Source organism: Elgaria multicarinata, chromosome 8, assembly GCF_023053635.1.
Source record: "Elgaria multicarinata webbii isolate HBS135686 ecotype San Diego chromosome 8, rElgMul1.1.pri, whole genome shotgun sequence".
In the NCBI taxonomy this organism is placed as follows: Eukaryota; Metazoa; Chordata; class Lepidosauria; order Squamata; family Anguidae; genus Elgaria; species Elgaria multicarinata.
The window spans coordinates 107,659,828-107,672,252 of NC_086178.1; the positions used below are offsets into that span (position 1 = coordinate 107,659,828).

Here is a 12,425-nt window from a genome sequence, read left to right on the forward strand (position 1 = left end):
TAGTCCAAAAACCCTTTATAAAAAGAAAAGAAAAGAAATACCCACTTTTTCCCCTGGACTATGTATTTTAAAAACACATGTATAATCAGATCATGAAAACATTGAATATCATAATCAAAGATGATACTAAAATATTCACAAAAAGTATTTACAATAGCAATTCTTAAAATAACTGATTTTGCATAATGAACAGCGCTTCTTTTGAGAAAAAAGAAGAGAAAACCTCAATAAAAGGGTGGTGGGGAGAATGTAAATGGAAGAACATCTCTACATAAATGTTTTACAAATTCAACACGCCTACTGGAAAATAATAGAGGAACTAAAACTGCCATTTCCTGTAATATCTACAGCAAGGTGCTGTGGGCTAGCATATATATATATATATATATATATATATATATATATATATATATATATATATATATATATCTCAAGATGCATATACAGCTGTGGTGGTAGATGCTAAGAACAAATGCTCAAAGAATTTACAAGCATGACTTTGGTGAAGAGAGCAAATTCAGAATGGAATGCACACATCATGCCATTCACAGAGGGCAAGGTGGGTGGAGTTTACACACTGAAACCAACAAGCAAGAGTTCATCTGGCACAAAGTTGAAAGCCTACTGCTGAAATCAAATAGGAGAATATTTGATTTGATCCTGGACAGGGAAGGAAGCAATCAAGGGTTCTTTATTCACAGAAAAGCAGTATCTGTACATAGTAGGCAGAAGATGAAATGTTGGCCCATAAGGGCAAGAGTTGGCACACATGCACGTCTGAACATACAGATACTATACATAATTTATAAAGCGAGAACGACTGAGAGCACAAAAATGGGCCCACAAGCAACTGGAAGCTCATGCAGGAGGGAAGCAACCACATGAGAGAAGCACAAATACCACGGAAGCATTGTGGCATGAGAGTCTGCAGTACTATTGTACCAAAGTAATTTATTTTTCCCATGCCTGTTATTAGAAATATTTTTTAAAAGAAGGGAGAAGGTCCTGGCAGCTAAATGATACAACAAACTTGAAAAAGAAAAAGGCTGAACCGCCAAAGATAAGCTGGAAAGTAATAAAGCAAACTATGAGGGGATGTAAAGTGTCTCTCCCATTGCAAATGCCTTTCAAGTCAATTATTTAAAACAAGAATGTGAGCAGTTCTCCTTCATCTTTCACAACTTTGCTACCTTTTCCTATTAGGAACTGAGCAGTGGTTTAATTGTGCAGGTTAAGAAAATGGAAAGCTCTTAGTGACAAAGTTTTATAGTTTTTTGTTTTCCCCACTTCATATGCAAATACGGGATTTATCTCCCCTCCCCTTTAAAAAAAATAGTTGGCTACTATATTATCACAAAAGGTGGTAATTCAAAACCAAATCCCCTAAGGAAAAAGAAGAAATGGAAAGAGGAGGACAGAAGAAAACAAAGTATCCAAGCCTCAGTGTTAAAGCAAAGAAGTTACTCTGCCTACAAGATTACTAAAAAAAAAGAAAAAAAAGATTGCTACAATTTAGAAAAACACGCTTTCCACAGCCTGGAGATTCACAGGACTCTTCCACCATGGAGAAACTACTGTCTAAACAGCAGATGCCTCCCTCTGATGCATTTTGTATTTTTATCCTACTTGTGACTTCATTGAATTTTTTTTTTGTGCTTTTTGGTATGTGTTTTATGGTTTTAAGTTTGTTTGGCTAGTCTGAATGTGCTGCCAAATGTCCTTATTCTGACAGAAATGTACAGACTGGGGCCCGCACAACTTAGGAAGAAACACAGTGGAACAGATGCTACAGCAAAAGTGGGGGGGGAACCCATGGAAGAACACGAGTTGGAAGGACATTCTGAAACTGGTCATTTAGAATAGTTCTGTTGCCTTTTCTTCCTTCCTTTGCTGAGACTGGTTTCTACTGGGATGCGTCTCACTACATATATCCCGAAACACATTCTCTATCTTTGTAGAATTAACAAGTGAGGTTTTCCACAGCTGCACAAATCATCTGTGATGGAGAGTGGCAGTCTATGAGGTCACCACCTTATTGTCCTCTTGCTTTGCCCTACCACAATTAATGAAGCTTGACTCAAGCAGTTCTGAGATGAAGAAAATAGGGAGTGTGCACCATTTGCTCAAGTTGTGAGTTTGTCCTCGTGGAAAAGGGTGGTTTGGGATTCCTCACTGTGAAGCTACAGATGTGTCAAACAAGTGAGAGGTGTTGGAGACAAAATACAGAAGGCTTCAGTTGTTCTCAAAAAGAGAGAGAAGGTCATCATTGCTATTGCTTGGTAAGTCAGGGGGATCCAGGTACGAAAGTAGCTCATCTGGATTCGTGAGTTCTGGAAGCAGCTGGAAAATAAAGATGGGAAATTTGAAAACAGTAAAAGCATAGGAGTGAAGCAGATGGCAATTTGCAGGCTTAAGGCCCCTCATTTGTTGGAGGATATAGTTCTAAAAGTTCTCTTCATGGTTAGAGAGAATAGTGCTTTCTACATTCCGGCCAGTGGAGAACTTGGAGAACCTTCATGTGACTAGGGCACTGCATATGGTAAAAGATGAGCAATTGTTGTGGGTTGTGCACTGAGAGCTGCCACATGGAAGAGGCACATAAATATATTTTTAAAAACCCACATTAATAATTTTTTTAAAAAATCCCTACACATAAAAAGATAACATGCCAGGGAAAGGCCAGCTTAGATCTTTCTCCCTGACAGACTAGTTTTGTATGCCCAAAGGGAACATTTTATGTGGAAAAGCATTCATTCATTCTCACACAATTGCAGTCTGAAAGGTCAGCTCAATCAACAGATTGGACATGTAGAGCTGCTCATCTGTTTCACCTCTAGGACATACTAATATTATGGCTTCTAAATAAAGACTTGATTCACCATGATGATAGTCAAGTGTGTGGTGGTACAGCAGTATCTTAATATTATAGGCATTCTGCCATTCTATTCATCCTATCATACCAAATGCAATTACACAAGCAGACAATGTGTAGCACATCCTACATTCTAGGGGCAGCGTTTTGAAAGGGTTAGTCTGTATATGATCTTGTATTTTGATTTCTTTAAAGATGCATACAATGCTGTGCTGGATATTTTCAGCCATGTTTGGGGCTGCTTTATATATTTGATATTTCCTAGAAGAAAGCATAAGAACTATTGATTGTCATGTGGTAAATATTAAATGTTTTGGGAAGCTGCAGCCAACTGAAAGGAATATTAATGCTTTAGCTTTGTCTGAAATTCAACAAGAATTTGTTGTGAACCCTTGTGCTATTTTTGGAAAGGTTAAATGCAAGAATCATTCAATAACTAGTTAATACTAGAACTAAAATTTCATCAATGCTTGCTGCATCCAATTTAGCTAAATAATGTGTTAGTTTTGCTTCATCTGAGAAGTATCTTCCAACTTTTCTGAGATACAGAAACAGATGTGAAGTTAGATACTTGAATGAAAACGTTATTGTAGTTTTGGCTTGCCAATGATTCAAAAAGGCTTCATTGGACAGGACGACAAAGGCTGTAACTAGACAGTCATCACAGCCATCACAGCCTAGACAGTCATCACCCAAGTGACCAATAACCATACCTGGACATGTAAGATGTGAGTTGATACAGTGATAGGCCCCATGTGGGCTTTTGATTATAATGAAACCTTCTCATGGAAGAGAATTTTTCTTTCCACATTTTGTAACACTTTTCCTATAAAGCCTCTTGCATGATGGTTTTTCTCAACTTCTCCCCCATGGATTATTGTTTTTGTAAAACATGTTCATTCTTTGCCCACAGATATGTTCGTTCCATCCTACTACAGATAATGATGAAAGGAATGACTTTCTTGTGGACTAAATTGTATCTCTTCCTTCTAGAAGAGCAAATACATGATTTCTATCACTATAGCTCACACTATAGCACAGCCTGGTAGCAAGCATTCCACAGTATTAAAACACCAGCCAACAAGAGAGAGGGAACCACATGTGTGTTCCAATGCAGAAAGGAAGAATATTTAAAACAGGATCTACAATTGTGTCTGCTCCCAACACAGTTAATCACCCCCAGAATGTATAACCAAAGACTTAAGCATTTTATGTCTGTTTTGAAGAAGTATATTCATTAATACAGAGACCTTCAATCTTTTAAAAACTGGTTTTTTAAAAAACTTTTTTATTTTTTAAAAAAGTATATTTAACTATTCTATTCCTTTTGAAAATTAAGACAAATGACATTTCATCTAAATAAAGTTGCTGATGGCATAAATTTTAGCAGTCTTTTAAATTCCTCTCAGGTGCTTATTTCATTGTATGCTAAGTAGACTGTGAAAGTTAGCCAACAAACCTGTTAAAATTCTTGGCTTGAATTCTAAGATAAGTTAACTACTTAAGGAAGCTTACAGAACAAAAGTTTCCTATCCCCTCTCCTGCAGCTACTTGTCTCCTCCCCCAAAGCCTCTCTGGAGAAGTGTGTGTGTGTGTGGGGGGGGATCCTGAACAATCAGATGTGGAAATGGGGGATTGCTGGGGAAGGGGGAAATTGCCCAAAATCAGGTGGTTAGAATCCAAGCCCTTGTATTAAGATAGATTATCTTGCCAACAGAAGGATTTTATCAAGTCTTTACACATTTCTGCCATGTAGACGTGCTGTAAGACAGGGTCCCCAACTTTTTTGAACCTGTGGGCACCTTTGAGGATTTGAGAAATTGCTGTGGGCATCACCACAAAATGGCTCACATGGAGGATGTTGCTGGTTACCTAATGGCTGCCATGAGGGCCTAGCTGCCATGAGGGCCAAGAAGTGGGGGGGGGGGGAGAGAAATAGTGAGGCCAGAGGTGCAAAGGTGGAAATGGAAAGAGTTGCTTCCTGGCCTGCCCAGTCTTCTGTCCACACACACCTTTCCCCTTTGCTCTCTCTTTCTCCACTCCCAGCCTCTAGCCTTGCTATTTCGCTCCCCCAACCCCTTTCCTCACTATTTCTCTCTCTTCCCTGACCCTTGCATTCTTCGTTTTCTCCATTCCTAGCCCATAGCCTTAGTCATCTTGCTGTTTCTCCACCCTCTTAGCCTTGCTCTTCCTCTCCCCTCCATCTTTTCCCCTTGTTTTCTCTTCCTGGTCACTGAACAGCTGCTGATCAGTCGCAAGTTCAGAAATAGGAAGGAGAGCCTGGTGCCCTATAACATTCTTCAAATTTGTATAATTTTTTTGTTTGGGGAGGAAGCAGGGATTGAAGAGTTTTGAAGGCAATGTTGGAGATGCCTGCAGACACCGCATTAGGGACCACTGCTGTAAAAGGTCATACTTCTCTTTGCCTTGGAGGCTGGCCCTGGATTTTATTGTCAGAGACAGAATGAGGAGGAAGCAGAGAATGGATTTGTATTTTCATGCATGTCATAAGCTAGCATTGTTGTTATAACCTGACACTGTCTCAGGCTTAGTTGTCTGTCTATGGGGTAAGCATCTATAATATTCTTAAACACTATCCTAAAAAAAATTAAAGGTTCTTAAAAAGTCATCTTACGTTACCCTTCTTTTTCCTCCCACCCTTTTTTTGTCATTGGCCACCCTCCAAAACGTTTAAACAGCTCTCTTTTTGATGTATGTTTCTTTGTAAAGTACCCACTCGTGTCATCACGGACAAAATATCACTTTGCATGATGTGGAGCTGCTTAACATGGAAAGGCTTTTCTCAGCAAGGCCAGAATCTGCCTTTTTCGCTGTAGTGATTAAATGCAGAAAATGAGGGCATTTGCTGGGAAAGCTGTACCCTGTTGTCCTCTGTTTTTCATCCCTTTAGAAACTCAAGTATATTCTAAAGCAAGCAGATGACAGAATGACACAAACTTACATCCAGCGAAGGCTCCGGCATGTCAGATGCTCCCTGCCCACCAGCCTGACCTTCTAAGGCTGAGGAGGGGTTAAAGGCCAGGTCATTGTGTGGATGGTTGCTAGAAGCGGCCTGTGGCGGCTGCCGGGACTGCTGGGTAGGAGGACCGCTGTGATGTAATGGCTGCCCTGACTGGCTGCTGGGATGAGGTACGTGCAAACCTTGCTGCATGGAACTATGGGACTGATCAGTGCTGCCGGGATGAGGGATCTGCGGAGGAGGAAAGAAGCAGGAAAGCAAAAGTGAGGCGAAAAGGTACAAAGCTCAAAGATGGTATGGGGGGTGGGTGGGGGAATTAAACCTCTTCACTGTAAACTGTTCTATAAGCCATGATAAATATGAAACACGTAGTGCAAAATTATAGACTTAGGACAGTCATCTGCCATCAGGGAAAAAGAACACACAGAAGACAATCTGGGTTTTTGAGTCCTCAGGATTTATAAAGTTTATAAAAAAGGTTTATTAAAAAAAGGTTTAGCTTGGTAGATCTAGATTTCTGTTTAGCCTGCTCCTGCCCTGAAACAGCTATGTTGGCTGAAAAGATGGAAGTATTTAGTAACTTTCGTAACATGCTTCTGGAAGAGAAGAGTTTTCTGCACATGTCTTTTGGGTGAAGGTAAAAGTCAGTTCTGTTCTTATTTCGTTATTACATCTTCTGGGAAAATAAGATATCCCTATCAGAGAAACAGCTCTTGACCATTCCACAGTTAGGGGCTAAGTGGGGTGGGGATGGAAATCACCTGAAGCTTGGCATTTCTTATATTTCTCACTAAGAAAAAAACTACTAGATTATGTAAACACACACACATGTATTTTTAAAATATAAAATGTTTTTGTATTTATATCTTAGTGAATCATGCTTCTCTTGTACAAGCCTTCCTTCAATGCCAGAGTATGACTTGCAAACCATTTCAGCATCATGACAATTAAATATATGAATATTCCTTTTTTTTAAAAAAAATCCCCTGAATTCCATTGATATAAAGGAGCAAAAACCATGCATGAGCATAATACACTTTAAAAAATAAAAATATGCATGTTTAGAGAGAAAAGGTCTGTCTACACATGCATAAAATTGTGCCCTTAAATAGTATAGAATTATTTTAATTCCATCATAATAAACTATTTTAAAACTATCAGAACATTTAAGTAATCATTCTTATGCTTTAGCTGATCACTGTAGTCTGTATATCCAGTCTGTTGTGAATGATCTTGGATGTGCCAAGAGAGGTCATCCTTCTCATTGCTTCTAGGAAAAGTATTTCAATAACTGTCTTTCAAATTGTCTTTCATTGATAACATTTATTCATGTAAGGGTCTGTGTCAGTGCAGCTGCTCCCTCCAATGGGGGGGGGCATGTCAAATCCCCTTGTTCCATCTACAATTAAGAACACAAGACTTCATTGGAAGGCAGTTATTTTTACAAAGCCGTACTATAGCACAGAATTCACAGTAAGGGTGTTGAAGTTCTGAGCATTGCCATTCTAGTTGTCAGAAAAGGTGAGTTGGTGAAGGACTAGGTGACCCTGGAGACATCTCTAGATAAGCTGGACCCATCTCCATCTCTGTCACCTCTCTTTCATGGTTGTCTGTTCTCTCTGAATCTACACTGGGCTGTAAAAAGATTTCCCAGCTGAAACACCATTGTTTTTGGAGAATTGGTGGATAACTGACTTGAAAATATAGTTCAGTCTAGTAAGCTTCATTATTCACCTCTACTGCAGATGTCCAACTAGGAATAAGTCTCTGGCCACCCTCACACCAATCATGGCTGCTACTTGTCTTCTAGTTGGTCAGCTTGAGAACTGGTGCCTCTATCATTCTCCTCCTTTTCATCCATACTGACTGCCATTCTGTTTTCACTCAGTTGGTACAGCCTTTATTTTTCATTCTTCTCTTTTTGTTTCCTGTAGTTTATCTACTCTCTTACAATGTCTTTCTCCAGTCTTGCTTTTCTTTTTGCTCTCCTCTGGTTCTGTCGCATCTTCTGCTCTGCTTCCTGCTCCTTTCTCACCTCTTTCTGCTTAAAAGCTTGCTCTCATTGGGCCGCCGTTCCTCCCCTTGCCTGATTGGCTGCAGCTGTGGCAAGCTTCTGGCAAGCTGACAAGTGTGAGGTGCCAACTAATTACATTAGATAACGGAACAGCCCCACCAGGCCTCTTTTCCAATCAGGGCAACAAGAGATGGAGTGGTGCCCTCTGATGAATCAACACAGCCCCAGCTGCTTTCAAAGACAGAGCACTAAGATGGTCTTGCCTCTTCTTGCTAACAAATAAGGCCAAATAAGGCTGTTCAAAGTGGCATGCTAAAACTAAGTCCCAGGAGCAGCACATAGATGACCATCGTACTTCCCTGCTTTAACATTCCGTGTTTGGTGATAAAAAAAGTTAGGCAATAAACCAAAACAGTAATTTGTGAATCAGTCATTCAGACTTAAGACAAAAGACTACAATCTCTCGAACAAAAAAAGAGTCCAATCTGGTTGTTTTTAGGGTGGTGTAAACGATATAGGAGCCCAGGGAACCCAATGGTGCACCATATTCCAAGGATTCAGCCAGTTGAGCCATATTTTGTTCTCTTCTTTACTTTTCAAAGGTTTTTTAAAGAGCAAAGCAGTGGAGAATGGTCTTATTTCCCATACCTCCAGTTCGAAGATATGAGCCTCGTGTGGCGCAGAGTGGTAAGCAGCAGTTACTGCAGCTGAAACTCTCCCCATGGCCTGAGTTCGATCCCAGCGGAAGCTGGTTCTCAGGCAGCCGGCTCGGGTCGACTCAGCCTTCCATCCTTCCAAGGTTGGCAAAATGAGTACCCAGCTAGCTGGGGGAAAGGTAGCCACGACTGGGGAAGGCAATGGCAAACCACCCCACTACACAGTCTGCCAAGAAAACGTCAGCGAAATCAGGCGTCCCTCTAGGAGTCAGCAATGACTCAAGTGCTTGCATGAGAGGTTCTTTTCCTTTCCTTCCAGTTCAAAGACAATAACATTAAACCAGGGGTGCCAATTTGATATGGCTTGCATAGTATCCTGGTCAGCAACTAATCTTTACAAAGGATAGGACTATTCAGGGGGGTCAAACCTTCTCAACAAGTGACCTACTAATAAAAATAATCCCTTCTTCTGGCCACTCTCTGTGAAATAGTAAAACGGGAGAGAAGAGATGGGAAGTGAGCGAAGAAGAAATCTCCATTCTCCCCTCTGACACCTCCCCTTCTTCCTTATTTGGGTGGGTGTGACTACACAAGTGTCTGAGGGTGGGGCACATGAAGAAAGATCTCTCCCTGGGTGGTGCTCTTTCTCTTTCCATTTTTGCTCCTTTTTGTTTGCTAAGGTAGGGAGCGGCACCCCTCCTACTCACAGTGCGGATATTAAAAGGGGAAGGTATTGGCAGAGGGTCGTGTTCATGTACTGTCATTACCATGGACACAGGAGAGAACTTAATTTGCAGTGGTTCACTTTTTCTCTTAATAGAAGTGCACTCTGTCAGCATGACTAGATAATAGATTTTCTCCGGCATTTATGCAATATCACTGGGCTAGATAAATTAATTGAAATGCTGTGGAAGCCTGAGGGCTGCTTCAGACAAGATTTTTTTTTTACATGGGCTAAGGGGGATGTGGGTGGTAACGTACAAAAAGTGTAGACTCATTTGTGGAGAAAGCACACATAGGCCAATACTCGATCCTGAGTGGCCTGCTAGCAAGTCCCTTTCCCACAGCTGTCACTTCCTCCCCAGCCAGGGTGGGAAACTCAGGACTTTCATCCCATTGGGGACCAGATTTCCCTTACTGATAATCGAGGAAGTTAAAAAACAACAACACTGGGGGTGGACAAACGGACAAGACAATCACCTTTTCCTTATTTTAACAAAGGAAAGCAAAACGGAGTTATTCTCTCTCCTCTGCTCCACCCCACCTGCCATATAGAGAAGGTCCCTTTTCGTTTGTTTCTTCAAAACCTTTTACAGAAGTTGGCAGGTGCACAGACTCCAATGCAGACGACAACTTCTAAGAGATTTTGAAGGAAGAAAGAAAAAGAGACCCACTTCTCCCCTTCCAACTGCCTGGTCAGTCTCTCCACCTCACATACCAGGTGGCAGTGGTGGCGGCAGTGGCCATATCTTTCCATTTATTTTTTTTCTAAAAGCAGGTGTGCTGTGGAGCGAAGCTCTAGACAATTGTGCCCACCAAGTGTGGCTCAGAGGCCCAACATTTCGAGGAAATGAAGAGTGTAGGTACAACTGGCTGGGCCTTTCTCCTTCATATGTACAGTCCTAGTACCCCATTGGGGAGTTTTTGATTCATGGCAATGTGATCTTTGCACTTTTTACACACTTGCGTTTTTGCTTTTTATTTTTTACTGTACTTTAATTCACTATTCTTATTGTATTTTACATCTGCCCATTCTATCAAATTGTGATGGCTTATCACATTTAGCAATAAAGATTTCAGTCGCTCTGCAGTGTGCATGGACTGTAAATATATTTTTTTAAAGAACGGGAAAAATGGGTAGATACTGTGGCAACTTCTGCTGACAGAGTGCTGTTTTTGCAACAGCACGTTCTCGTCGCCCTGCAGGTGCAGGGCCCTATGTCCCGTGGTCAGACCCTAAAAGTACCTCCATGGCCCACAATCCCACATTTAGGGACCCCTGCTATACATGTAGAACAGATGCTTAAGAGCAAGCCACTCTGATTCCGCATATGACCTACACCGACATCACAACAAGCAACATGTACAGGACTTACTGGCATATGCACTTGAATTGCAAAGTAAAAGTGACTCCCAAAACAAGATTTCTTCAACTTAGGACTCATTTTTTATTGTTAATAAATATGTTTGTAATTGTATTATATTATTGTTCTCAATCATATTGTAATGTTTTTGTTTTTGAATTACTGTTAGCCACTTTGAGGACTGTAAGTTCATTATAATTATATATATTATAATGTTGTGAAGAAGAAACATAATGTTGTGTGTGAGGCTGCCTTTAAAAATGGTCCCAAAACTATTTTCAGTCCAAATTAGGGCTGCAAGATTACTAACTGGGACTCAGTGCTTCAATCATATTATACCAGTACTTTATTATTTATTTATTACATTTCATATTGCTCAATAGCCAAAGCTTTCTTGGTGGTTCAAAAACCAAGAATCATCTGCATTATCTCCCACTCTGTTTCCAGGCTGAATTTAAGGTGCTGGTTTTAATTTTTAACACCTTTAATGGCTTGGAACCAGTTTACCTGAAAGATCACCTTCTTCTGTATATATCTATTTGGGGGCCTTACTAATGTATCCCTGTGAAGTGAGGTGGGTGGTTTCTAGGGATAGAGCCTTTTGGTGCTGGCACCCCAGCTTTGGAATAGCCTCCCCCCCAGAGACTTACCTGGCACCTCCATTATCACCTTTCCAACATGAGATGAAATAAATAAATAAATACATATACACACACTTTTAAGCATTTGTCTTATTTTCCTGCTGCTAGAAAAAGGAAAGATTTATTTAGGTTGTATTTTGCTGTGTTTGTCGTATTTGAAATATTGTGTTTTATTTTATTGTATCTTATTCTTGATTCTAGAAGCCACCCAGAGAACACTGGTTGATACGTGGCTATATAAATATGGTAAATAAATCAAATACTTACAGGGTCTTGCATGGGGTGACTTAGGGGTTTGTCGAGAGCGGCCATGCTACTGGGCATATCTGGAGGGTGTGACAGTTGGGGCCCATGCATGAAGTCATTCATAGAAGTTCCACCGGGATTCCCATGGGGGAAATCAAAATTGCTGTGACCTTGGTAACTGTTACCTAGACAGCAAAGGAAAGAGGAAGGGTTATTATAAAAGTGTAATTCATATGAGCACCCTTACCAAAAAAATAAAAATGCTTTGACAGGATCTCTTATTATGAGTTTACAACAGTGCCATCTGCTCATAGCATAAAATGTATTTAGACTCCCCTTTCTGGACATGGATTCAAAGCAGCTATTAAGATTAATGAAGAAATGACAGCAACACTTGGCTCAGGCCTGGCCATTTGTGCTTCTCGTTTCTACAAAAACCTAATAACATTCATGCACTCGTTTGGAAAATTGAACATTAATGACCTACTTATTGCATCTCATTTACAGCATCAGATCCCAACAGCACTCTTCCTTTTAAAATGCATTTTGACTAATTACACTGCCCAATATCAGTGGAGGGGTTGGTCAACTTACAAAAGAACAGAATGAATGGGCCAAACCTCAAAAGGTACTGAAACCGATTTAATGAAGCACTCCAGAAAAGATTTTTTTGTAAAAACCATTTCAAGCATTATTGTATTTAAAATAATATAAAAGCATCTTGTTCTTAAAACTACAAATTCAGGCATATGTATTGCGACTAAAAGCTCCATCACAACTGGGGGAAACACGCTCCCTACCATCGCTTCTCCACCCATGTTTTCGTTCCTCAGTTACTTCCTCTTTCAAAAGTAATCAACGAACACAAGGCCCATTGAGTCTGTTGTTCTAATGGCGCTGCTTCTCTTGCATAGAGCAGGACAGCAGCAATT

The 12,425-nt window shown here is 40.4% G+C and overlaps 1 protein-coding gene across 2 annotated transcripts in view; it reads right to left on the minus strand.

Moving 5' to 3' along the window:
• Window positions 1–422: 422 nt before the first annotated feature.
• The window catches only part of ZMIZ1 (zinc finger MIZ-type containing 1), a 476,022-nt gene continuing 464,019 nt past the window's right edge, over window positions 423–12,425 (minus strand). For both annotated transcript variants that reach the window (XM_063133162.1, XM_063133163.1), the window contains 3 exons: window positions 11,515–11,678; window positions 5,835–6,083; window positions 423–2,340 (listed from right to left, as the gene is read on the minus strand). In XM_063133162.1, the coding sequence (XP_062989232.1) occupies window positions 2,233–2,340; window positions 5,835–6,083; window positions 11,515–11,678 (521 nt within the window). In that variant the 3' untranslated portion in view covers window positions 423–2,232. The remainder of the gene's footprint in view (window positions 2,341–5,834; window positions 6,084–11,514; window positions 11,679–12,425) is intronic.